The sequence below is a fragment of the Mustela nigripes genome, chromosome 14 (genome assembly GCF_022355385.1).
Source record: "Mustela nigripes isolate SB6536 chromosome 14, MUSNIG.SB6536, whole genome shotgun sequence".
Lineage (NCBI taxonomy): Eukaryota > Metazoa > Chordata > Mammalia > Carnivora > Mustelidae > Mustela > Mustela nigripes.
Genome location: NC_081570.1, coordinates 39,915,696 through 39,928,477, shown reverse-complemented (window position 1 = coordinate 39,928,477; position 12,782 = coordinate 39,915,696). Strand labels below are relative to the sequence as shown.

General features: G+C 38.9%; 1 protein-coding gene across 1 annotated transcript in view; it reads left to right on the top strand.

Moving 5' to 3' along the window:
- Positions 1-12,782, top strand: part of FAF1 (Fas associated factor 1) — a 537,816-nt gene that overhangs the window by 488,115 nt on the left and 36,919 nt on the right. Inside the window, exon 18 of the mRNA XM_059374699.1 lies at positions 6,079-6,294. Coding sequence (XP_059230682.1) covers positions 6,079-6,294 — 216 coding nt within the window. The remainder of the gene's footprint in view (positions 1-6,078; positions 6,295-12,782) is intronic.

Sequence of the window (12,782 nt, the reverse complement as noted above, 5' to 3'; positions counted from 1 at the left end):
ACAAAAGGACTTCTGAGATGCTTGATCAGGGTGCCACTTAAATAGGTATGTTCACTTCTGAAAATTTATCAAGTTGTACACTGTTGCACACTATCTCTATACAATGCACTTTTTCATATCCATGTTATATTTCAATAAAAACTTTAAAACAATGACAAAATACAAGACTTTGGACAAAAGATAAAGCATTGTACAATATAATAATGATTCAAGTTTTGTTTAAAAAAGCTTAAAATAGATATATTTATATTAAAGTATACACAAAAATTGATGAAGAGTGTGATGATGAAAAAGTTTTAGAAAAAATGGTGGTGATAGTAATATAATATAAATGTAGTAATATAGTATATATACTATAATATAGTATATATTTTTGTGTATTTATATTAATATAAATAAATGGTGGTGATAGTAATACAACATTGTGAACGTACTTAAGGCCACTAAATTGTACACTTAAAAATGGTTAAAAAAATCAATAGATGTAAACACTCAAGTGATAGCTGTGGCTATCTCTTGATGGTGAATATGGAAATTAATTTTTTTTAAGATTTTATTTATTTATTTGAGAGAGAGAGAGAGAGAGCATGAGAAGGTGGAGGGGCAGAGGGAGAGGCAGAAGCAGACTCCCCACTGAGTGGGGAGCCTGATGCAGGGCTCAATCCAGGACCTTGGGATCATGACCTGAACCAAAGGCACACACTTAACCATCTGAGCCACCCAGGCGCCCCTGAATATGGAAATTAATTGTAATGCTTTCCTTTTTTTTTTTTAATTTTTTTAAATTAATTTATTTTTTTCAGCGTAACAGTATTCATTGTTTTTGCATCACACCCAGTGCTCCATGCAATCCGTGCCCTCTCTAATACCCACCACCTGGTTCCCCCAACCTCCCACCCCCCGCCCCTTCAAAACCCTCAGATTGTTTTTCAGAGTCCATAGTCTCTCATGGTTCACCTCCCCTTCCAATTTCCCTCAACTCCCTTCTCCTCTCCATCTCCCCTTGTCCTCCATGCTATTTGTTATGCTCCACAAATAAGTGAAACCATATGATAATTGACTCTCTCTGCTTGACTTATTTCACTCAGCATAATCTTTTCCAGTCCAGTCCATGTTGCTAGAAAAGTTGGGTATTCATCCTTTCTGATGGAGGCATAATACTCCATAGTGTATATGGGCCACATCTTCCTTATCCATTCGTCCGTTGAAGGGCATCTTGGTTCTTTCCACAGTTTGGCGACCGTGGCCATTGCTGCTATAAACATTGGGGTACATATGGCCCTTCTTTTCACTACATCTGTATCTTTGAGGTAAATACCCAGTAGTGCAATTGCAGGATCATAGGGAAGCTCTATTTTTAATTTCTTGAGGAATCTCCACACTGTTCTCCAAAGTGGCTGCACCAACTTGCATTCCCACGAACAGTGTAGGACGGTTCCCCTTTCTCCACATCCTCTCCAACACATGTTTCCTGTCTTATAATGCTTTTCTTCTTTATTTTTGCAATGATTATATACATTATTTTTATAATCAGGAAAAATATTTTTTAATCTCAAAGACATAGTATTTTTTAAGGTTTTATTTTAATTCCATTTAACCTATAGTATTATATTAGTTTCAAATGTACAATATAGTGATCCAGTGATTCCATACATCACCCAGTGCTCATCCTGATAAGAGCACTCCTTAATCCCCATCACCTATTTCACTCATCCCCTAGCACCTCCTCCCTGGTAACCATCAGTTTGTTCTCAATCATTACAAGTCTGTTTCTTGGTTTGTATCTTTCTCTCTCTCATTTTTCTCCTTTGCTCATTGGTTTTATTTCTTAAACTCCACAAATGTGTGAAACTATATTGTATTTGTCTTTCTCTGACTGACTTATTTCACTTAGCATTATACTATATAGCTCCATTCATGTTGTTGCAAATGGCAGGATTTCATTCTTTTGTATGGCTGAATAATATTCCATTGTATATACCACCTCTTCTTTATCCATTCTTCAATTGATGGATACATGGACTACTTCCATATCTTGGCTATTGTAAATAATGCTTCTGTATAAACATGGGGGTAGGGTGCCTGGGTGGCTCAGCTGGTTAAGTGTCTGTGTTGAGCTCTACGCATGATCCCAAGGTCCTGGGATCAAGCCCTGTGTCAGGCTATGCTCAGCAGTAAGCCTGATTCTCCCTCTCCTTCTGCTGCTTCCCCTACTTATGCTCTCACTCTCTGTCTAATAAATAAATAAAATATTTAAACTAAATAAATCAACATAGGGGTATATGTATCTCTTTGATTTAGTGTTTTTGTATTCTTTGGGTAAATACCCAGTAGTGCAATTGCTGGATTGTAGGGTAGTTCTGTTTTTAACTTTATGAGGAGCCGCCATACTGTTTTCCAGAGTGGCTGCATCAGTTTATATTCCCACCCAGCAGTGCAAGAGGGTTCCTTTTTTCCACATCCTTGCCAGTACCTGTTGTTTCTTGTGTTATTGATTTTAGCCATTTTGACAGATATAAGGTAATATCTCATTGTAATTTTGATTTGTATTTTCCTGATGGTAAGTGATAATAAGCATCTTTTCATGTGTCGGCCATCAAAGACATACTTTTAAAGAACCATGGTGTTAAAAAATAGTCAAATGAAGGGTGCCTGCTCAGTTGGTACAGTCTTTTAAGCGTCCAGCTCTTAGTTTCAGCTCAGGTCTTAATGTCAGGGTCAGGAGATTGAGCCCTGCACCCAGTTCCACACTGAGCATGGAATCTGCTTGAGATTCTCTCTCCCTTGCGCTCTGCCCCTCCCGCTCACATGCTCTCCCTCTCTCTCTCTCTCTCTCTCTCTAAAATAAATAACTCTTTGAAAAAAAATAGTCAAATGATACCACTTAATAATTTTGAAAATGTACACAACTCTAATCCACAGAGGTTGTTTATCCCTACAAGCAACTCTTGGTTAGCCCTTAAAGGACATGTATGTAGAAAATTAATCTGAAAGTTGATGCTGGAGAAAGTCAAACCTCAGAGAAAGGAGTGATTAGTTCTTGGTTACTAGAGATAGAGCCCATGAGAATCAGATTCTTTTAACCTTTATTTAGCACCAGCTGTGTGCTTATCACTGTACTGAACATTTCTGCATGTAATTTCAGTTAAGATTTTAGTTTATTCCTTCTCTTATCAAATACATATTGAGTATCTATTTTGTGCTATGCATTACTCTTGGAATAAGAAGACATGTTTCCAGTCTTCCAGAGGCTACAAGCTAGTGGGAAAGCCAGACATTAAATAACCATGTACAGTGTAGAGAATGCTGTAATAGACATAGTACAACTGGAATTTAATTTTGATAAACACAGGCTTATCTATTCATTGGGTTATAAATATATGACAGTGCTACTAAAATAGTTTAATATTTGAAAATATTCATCTGAAACTCATTGCTGACCAAAACACCAATATTAGATAAATTTCTACTCATGCTATCCAAGGAAGAAAAGAGGGAAGGGCAAAAATAACTGGTTTAACTTCCTATTATTCTGATTTTTGGATTAAATTTCTTATGTCACCATTTCTTGGCCTCAACTTCCCCATATAAAAATGAGATTATAGGACTATTTAACCAGTGCAACCCCAAGCAAGCATTCACTGAAGCCTATTATGTATCACACACTACACTGGAAACTTCACATATGTCATATATGTGATTCCCATCTTTTATAGTTCCCTAAGTAGGTGGTATTATCCATGCCTCAAGAAGGAAAATTACTTGAGAGTCATAGCTTTTACTATACACTGCAGAAATTCTTAGTGGGTTTTTTTTTTTTTTTAACAAATACTTAAGTATTACAGCCAACCAAATTATCCTGAATGACATAGAGTTACTTTCTTATTGGTACTGTTGTCTGAGCAAACATTGTTTCTCTGTTTATTTTAAATACATTTAAGGGGATAAGGGGGCAGAGGAAGAAGCAGACTCCCCACTGAGCAGGGAGCCCAATGTGGGGTCCGATCCCAGTACCCTGGGATCATGACCTGAGCCAAAGGCAGATGCTTAACTAACTGAGCCACTCAGGCGTCTCTAATTATTTTCTTCTAAGCTTTTTTCCCCACCTATTTTTTTTTGTTAAGACTTATTTATTTTGCAGACAGAGATTGCAAGTAGGCAGAGAGGCAAGCAGAGAGGAGGAAGCAGGTTCCCTGCGGAGCAGAGAGCCCGATGTGGGGCTCAATCCCAGGACCCTGGGATCATGACTTGAGCCAAAGGCAGAGGCTTTAACCCACTGAGCCACCCAGATGCCCCTCCCTACCTCTTTTATTGTTTTTTCCCCCTAGTTTTTTAGTCTGATTCTTCGTTTCCCTCCCCACCAAAGTAAGGTCTACACCCAATGTGGGGCTTGAATTCATGACCCTGAGATCAAGGGTCACATGCTCTACTGACTGAGCCTGTTCTTGTTTGTTCTTTTCCAATAATATAAGAATTTTAAAGCTATGAATTTCCTCTAAACACTGCTTTGGGTGAATCCCATGATTTTCAACATGATGTGTTTCAATAATCATTGTTTTCTAGATATTCTGTATCCTTTATTTATAGTTCCCCTTGGCCCAAGAATTGTTTAGTATAATTTCTTAAATATTTTTCACCCAGTTGGAAGAGTGATACCAACTTTGAAAATTGCTGTTAAGGATTTAGAAAACAGAAATCCCAATTTCTCTCACTCATGTTACATGATTATAATAGTTGTAGATTTGGATGTGTGGGTGGTTCAGTCATTTAAGCCTCCAACTCTTGATTTCAGCTCAAGTCGTGATCTCAGAGTCATGGGATCAAGCCCCATATCGGGTTCTGTGCTCAGCACAGAGTCTGCTTGTCCCTCTCCCTCTGCTCCTACCCCTGCTTATGCTTGTTCTCTCTCTCTTTCTCTTTCTCAAATAAATAAATAAATTTTAAAAAATAGTTGTAGATCAACTGAGGGAATATTTTGTTTTTCTGTTGATGACAAATTGGGAACATGAAAATGTCAAAGTAACCAGGCAAGAATATAACTGAGAATGAGCATGCCAATACCAGACTTACTTACCTAAGGAGCCTCTTGAGGTACTGGAAACAAAAAGGTTTTCATGAGTTTCTGCCATAGATTCCTACATCAGAGACCTTCTAACTTCCAGTGGTGTATTCAATGGAATGTATCATGAATGTGAAATTATGCAATATTATAGGTCGAGAACTAGGAAACCTGGGTTCAAGCCCAACTCTAGCCATGAGATCTCTCAACAGTATCCTCCACCTATTTGAGGTATTCTTACCTGTGAAATGAAGGTTTGGGCCATCTCTAGATCCAGAAATCTGGATTTGACCAAATCCCATAGCAAGTTAGTGACAAGGCTGGAACTAGGACTATGTTCTCCTACCTCCAATAAACCTGATATTTTAATTTCTCTCCATTCCATTCCACCACTTCCTTTTATTGTAGCAACATATATATCTATAACAGAAATTTGCCTTTGTAACTATTTTTAAGTGTACAATTCAGGGGCATTAATTATATTCATAATGTCATGCAGCCATCACCACGATTTCCAAAGTTTTTCATCACCCCAAGTGAATCTCTCCACTCCATTTTGATGTTAATAAAATATTTAGTATTCTACAAACTCTTTAGTTATTTTGACTTGGAAAATGTATGTTTTTCAAATACATTATTTACATGTCTGTCTTTTGTAAAGGTTTCTAATAGCCTTAATTCATACACTAGAAAGGAAGCAGTTGGGTATTTGATACCTCTTTCCTAAATCACAAACAACTGAGCGCTTCAGTAAAAACAATTAAATTACATTTCTTTCCTATATGATTATCTATCATTTTAATAATACATGTCATCAAGGTGGGACTTATTTTAATTAATTGCTTATTGAGCTAATATTAAGAATATGAAAAACATGATTCTATTATCAAGCATCAGGCTCGGTTAATAAATGGACTCGATGAGCTAATACAAAGCAGCAGCTTTCTTCTTGGCTCTCCCTGCCCCCACTTCCCACAGTCCTATCATACACTTTGACACCTGGTTTTTGCCTTCTTTAGGCCATCCGGCTCTCCTTAGAGCAGGCCCTGCCTCCAGAGCCAAAGGAAGAAAATGCTGAACCCGTGAGCAAACTGCGGATTCGGACCCCCAGTGGAGAGTTCCTTGAGCGGCGGTTCCTGGCCAGCAATAAGCTCCAGATTGTCTTTGATTTTGTAGCTTCCAAAGGATATCCATGGGATGAGTTCAAGTTGCTGAGTACCTTTCCTAGAAGAGACGTAAGTTCATATGCCGGTTTTAGGAAATGTGTCCAGTGGGAGATATCCCATTATTAGGGCTGGACAACGTAGCCCAAGAAAATTCCCATGGTACAGCCTACTACAAGACCACACACCTAGGAGTATTTTGTTTTGCACACCATTCTCTCCTCGGCCTTCAGAGAAGGTATGTACCCAGGCCGACAGACTTGTGCCCAGGAGCCTATAGAAGAAATTAGGTTCTAGGTCTTTCTTCCTTCCTAGCTGTTTCCCCTATTCCAGCATCCATATAAGCTCTCCCAAGATCTCATCTCTATACACCTCAGAGTAGATCTGAGAATTATGTGCTTAACAGCTTAACAGTTCAGTTAGGGTCAGTGATTACTAAGTCATGCTAAACCAAGAGTATTTTGTGATTTGATAGTTCTTACTATCCTGGAAAGTCATAGAGGGTGACCTATATTCACTGTATTTCTGTATTTCAGCAAGGTATTTGATGGTCTCTAATAGTGTCCTGGGGCAAAGTAGAAAGATGTAAATCTATAGTTAGGTAGTTTCATTGCTGATTAAATGATGGTATCCAAAAAGTGTTGACTAAGTGATTATCCTCTCCCTAGAGGAAACCAAGAGGTTCTGTATTTAATCCTTTATTACTCACCATGCTTATTGGATCTTATATGAAGACTTTATCAGATTTATGGATTATGAAAAATAAGATTCATGAAAACCTTAAAGTACTGAAACAATAAACAAAAATGAACCTATAGGAATTTTACAGAAATATTTAGAGATAGAAAGAGAGAGATTCCCATATTAGATTTAGAGAATTACTCACATTTGGGATGGAAAGACCACGCATTATCAGAGGTTATGTTTGAATTGAGCGGAAAATACATTATTGTGTTGTGGCTCCTAACAAAACAGGTATAATCCCAACAAGAAGATAACTTAATGGTCCTATTCAACTATGTACTAAGATAAATTTGCCCACAAAGAGGCCTTAGACTCCATGCTAACGCCTGAAGAAAAGAAGAGTGTGTCCACAGCAGGGCTAATGGGAAGATGAGGGAACTGGGAATCATATCATTTGAAGAACATTTCCTCTAAAGATGGAAAAGCCATGGGAGACTTGATTGTTGTCTTCAGCTACTTGAAGGCCTTCCATGAAAAAGAGGGATCTTACTTTGTGAGTTTCTAAGGACAGAGAACTGAGACCAATGATTTGAAAGTTACAGGAGGCAATTTTGGCCCAATATAAGAAAGTATTTTCTAAGGAGGGAATGAATATCTTGTGTTGTGAAGTAGTGGTTTTCCTGTCATTGGACATAACCAGCAACTACTAAATGATCCCTTTTCAGCAATATGGGACTTATATGGAGAAGGATTCATTCCCAGTGTTCCTACTTTAAGAGGGAAGATGCTTAGACTAGCTTACCTCTAAGATACACAGTAAATATTAATATTCTGTGATTCCATTTTGATCTAATAATTATGAGATCTACTAACTTAGACTTCATCTAAAACACAAAACCAAGAATTTGATTAAGGTTCATCTTAGTCCCTCACAGTGGCTGTCAGATTTAAAGAGCAGAGACAGAAACCGGCAGTATATGTCTAGCCCTACCACTCAGCCATAAAATTCCTAGGTGGGATGAGGATCCTACTACTTATGTCTAAGCCAAGGAAACTAGAATGGACCAGAGGTGCTGCCATTGGCTCCTCTCTCACTAGCCCCACCTACTGCGCCAAGCTCTTCCTCTTTGTTCATATATAACACACAGAGACATGTCCAGGGAACACACGTGTGTACATGCTTTGTGTACTGCATAGCCAGGTAAGAAACTAATTCTGACACTGAAGTTAAACTATAAATGTATAACTACTTAGCAAAGAGCACCAACAAAGGTTTCAATATCACCCTGGTTCTCCTACTTACTGTTCTGTGATGAATCTATGATGAACATCTCTCTTAAAGAACTTATAAAATTTAGGAGCTAACTTAGTTAACTTAGTCTCTCCCAATTCTTGGTTTGTTTGTTAAATTTAAGTATAATTAACATATAACTTTATATTGGTTTCAAGTGTACAACCTAATTCAATATTTGTGAACACTGCAAAATGATTGCTACAATAAGTCTAGCTAATATCCTTTGTCATATGTAGTTATAAATTTTTTTTCTCTTGTGAAAAAAAATCAGAAGTTCTTGAGAACTTCTAAGATCACAACCCTTGGTTTTAAGGCTCTCTCACTCGGCTTCTGGGCCTTTCATTTGGAAATGAAAGTACTAGAAGTGATGGAATCTAAAGAACTTTGTTGGCTTTTATAATTAAACTTCATTTTCTTTTAAATTAATTTTTAAACCTGATTACTGGAGGTAGGGTGAGGGGAACAAGCTCTAAAGAAGCTGGATTTTATGGTCAGTATTAATGATCTCTTCCCACAAGGTAGAAATGTAGGCTATAAGTTGCTGCCACAAATAAATAAGGGAACTGTGAAGTGAAATGCAGAAGGCTCTTGGGCCTGCTTCCTGCCCACCTAAAGTTCTACTGACCCAACACTCAGCCTTTTCAGTGCAGACTGTGTTCACTGTGAATTTGCCCTAAATGGAGGGTCAGTGACCTAGTCTTAGAGAAAATGCACTCTTGATTTAAATCTCAATCATTCACCCTTTACTCTGCTGAAGAACACTATTCAATCCAGTTAACAGTCTCTTCTCCAAGTGTCCCTTTCATCCCTATCCTGTTTCTACTTTAAGGCCAGTTTAGATCATGTTTGTCCCAGTTTCCCAGAGGAAAAGTCTAACCAGAGGCTTGATTCTCTAGGAAGAATCAAAAGCTTCCTGATATCCATTATAGATCCATTTTATGGTCCTTGGTTAACCTGATTTTATCTGCACTGAGTTATTTTTCTAAAGTCCCATTCTGATCATTCCCTTTCTTGTTTAAAAACTCGTAATAGTTCCTTATAACCTTAGGATAAGGATAGACCGCTGAGAATGTTTTCAAAAACTCTTCACAATCTGATCCATACCTCCCTTTCCCACTTTAAGTTCTGCCTCTCATTACATATTTCTATCACCAGGAGAAAAGAGATTGTTCACTATTCATGGAAGACACAAGAGACTCTCATGCCTCTGTGCTCTGGAACTGTGTTCTCTCATCCTTGAATATCCACCCTCCCCACTTTTCCTGGCCTGTTTGACCTCATCTTTTAATGACTAGCTCAAATGTCATCCTCTTTCAGAAGCCCTCCCCTTCTCCCAAGCTCCTCACCTAAGTACCCATTGCAGTTTGTATATTCCTCTCTCATAGCAGTCCTGTTCTAATTTTTTTTTACAAAGGCTGGCCATATCATGTTCATGTCTACCTCCCCTGAAGTTCCCAGCATGGTACCTCACACATAAGCATTTAGTTACTGTTTTCAAATGGTAATGCTCTCCTGTCTGACCTAAATCCCTGATTCCAGAGTGACCTAGGGAAACTGTTCCAAATGAGGAAAGAAGCCCTAGGCCCACCCAGATTCTAGACCCAGACCTAAAGCCCACCCAGGATTCCTTAGACCTCCTAGAGCCAGGGGTAGGGTGAGAGTTAATGGCCCTTCATCCTTGTCTGAATACTCTTTCAAGTCAAATGACTAGTGTTTTTGCAAGGCTATTCTGTAACAGCCATCTGTGTCTGCAAGGATTAGGATCTAATTTGCAAAAGTCATCTTAAATTACAACCAAACTAAAGACTGTTAAAAGGCACATCTTAAGACCTTGCCTCTTTAATAACAAATAACAAGACTTAACTCCGGGAGTCTTATTGTGTCTTCAACCTTTTCTCAAAGCAGAGACTGATTTCTCAGCATAGGACATAGTAAACATTCTTCTGCACCCCCACCCCCAATCAAAACAATACTTCATGTTAAGATTTTCCAGCTGTCCAACTATTTACTAAATGTCTGTTGGGTATACCACTGAACTGAGCACCGTAGGATGACCAGAATAGAAGCAGACACAGACCTTCCTCAGAAAAGCTGATTGTCAAGGTGCTGGGAACATTGAGTTACTTGATTTTTGTTGTTTTGCTGTCTGTTTTGCTAATAACAGTTACCAAGAGAAGTAATGTTCACTACCAAAGCTTTGGCCATTTTTTGAAGCAAAGATTTGATTTATTTGAGAGAGAGCGCTTGCACACAAGCAGGGGGAGAGGGGCAGAGAGAAAAGGAGAAGCAGATTCCCCACTGAATATGGAGCCTGATGTGGGGCTTGTTCCTGGAACTCTGGGATTATGACCTGAGCCAAAGGCAGATGCTTAACCAACTGAACCACCCTGGTGCTCCAAGCTTTGGCCATTAAGCTCTACCTCTTGGATATGTTAGAGCCATGTGAACATCAGTGGCCCATTTGCCCACTTGGGCATTGAGAGGTAGTTGGTATTGAAGTAGTTGAGTCCTTAAGTTGAGGAATGATCCTGACCCCTACTACTACTCCCCACTGCCTCTGAGTCAGAGCAAGGGGCCCCTGCCAGCTTCTTGGTTCCCCTTTGGACCTACTGGGCACTGGCCCAGTGCCATTCAGTCCGTGTGAGGTTGTTAGTAACTTACCCCAACCTTCCTTTTCCCTTTTCCCTTCTTCTTTCCCACCCCTCCCCTTCTTTCTAGTCCCATTTTATCCTTTTTATTCACTTCCCTTCTTTCTACTCTTCCCTCCTTCTTATCTTTTTATCCTACAACTCTTTCCCCTTTCCTATGTTTTCCTTCTTTTGCCTACTCCCATGCACATCACTCAGAGAAGCTCTACCTGCAACTGGAAGGTGTGGTGTTCTGTTTATAACATGAATGGGGAGTACTGGGGAAGGAGGATGGTAATGGCAGATTAGTCTTAGAACCAGTGAGTACCCTGTGTGTCTTGTCACTTATGTGTAATCACACAGGCCTCATTCTTCCCACAGAATATTTCTTCCTCCAGATCCATAGATGTGAACCCCCAAGAAGACAAACATGTATGCATTCCAAAATACAATATCAGACATTTTTTATTCTAAAAGTAATGAATATATTTGTATTTTTCTCCTGCTTTCTAGTCCCCGCCCCATAATGATAGCTTATCATTTTTTTCTTTCTCCATCTATGTTTAAAGGAAATGTATAAACAAGCTTCCAGCAGGGTTTTTCAGAGTGAAAGGCCCTCCTTAAGTGTTTGTTTAAATTAACTGGGGGGAAAGCCTTACAAATTTAGAGTATGTGGATTCCTTCCTCTGTCACCCATCCACCTTTATTACATTAAGCACTAAGATCAGCAGTGGGAACATAGTGGTGAGAAAAGTGACATAGTTCTTACCCTTGTAGAACTTAGAGTCTGTATCCACAAACTACTGTTGGATGATGTTTGTCTTTATCGATAACACAAGGATATCCAATTTGCCTCATAAGGAAAGATAAGTAGTTCAATTTGCATTTCATTCATGTATTTGTTCTTCCATATGGCAGAACATTTGCTGAGCAGCCACTCTGCCAAACTCCATGTAACGCTAATGATACAGAAATAAAAGAAATTGTTACTGACCTTGAAGAGTTCACATTCTAGTGAAAACACATTTAAAGCAAATTACATTACAATTTATACCCATAGTTGGAAGGACAGGTAATTTTAGCCTGCAGTGGTAAGGGAAGGCATTACAAAGGAAATGAATTTGACCTGAGCCTTGCACAGAGAGATCCTGGGTAAGTGGAAACAGAATAACATAGTTAAAAATAAAACTTTTGGTTGTAGTTAGACCTATATCTGAATCCCACTCCATCAGATACCTGCTGTATGACATTGGGCAACTTACTTGGCCATGCTGAATGTTTATTTCTTCACCTTTCTTTCTTTGAAAGGAAAATAGTAATACCTAGCTCAGAGTTATGTTAAGAAATAAGTGAAGGGCGTCGGGGTGGCTCAGTGGGTTAAAGCCTCTGCCTTAGGCTCAGATCATGGTCTCAGGGTCCTGGGATCGAGCCCCGCGTCATGCTCTCCGCTCAGCGGGGAGCCTGCTTCCTCCTCTCTCTCTCTCTCAGCCTGCCTCTCTGACTACTTCTGATCTGTCAAATAAATAATAAAAAAAGAAAGAAAGAAGTGAATATAAACTACTACCACATAGTGAGTAGTATCTGTTATAATTGTCTTAAGTGGAGAGGTAGGAGAGGCTTATAGCTAAAGAAAGCATGATAGCAGTGAATTCTTTCTTTAGAGCAACGATGAATATTTAGTTAAAAAAATACCCAAATGTTCTAAACCAGACAAAATAATGTATCATTAGAACCATTAATATATTTAAAAGGAGTCTCTGAGATATCAAGGCCAATGCTGTCATTTTACAGATGCAAGAATAAAAGCATGATAAAATGATACACTTGGGCGCCTGGGTGGCTCAGTGGATTAAGCCGCTGCCTTCAGCTCAGGTCATGATCTCAGGGTCCTGGGATCGAGTCCCGTATCGGTCTCTCTGCTCAGCAGGGAGCCTGCTTCCCTCTCTCTCTCTCTC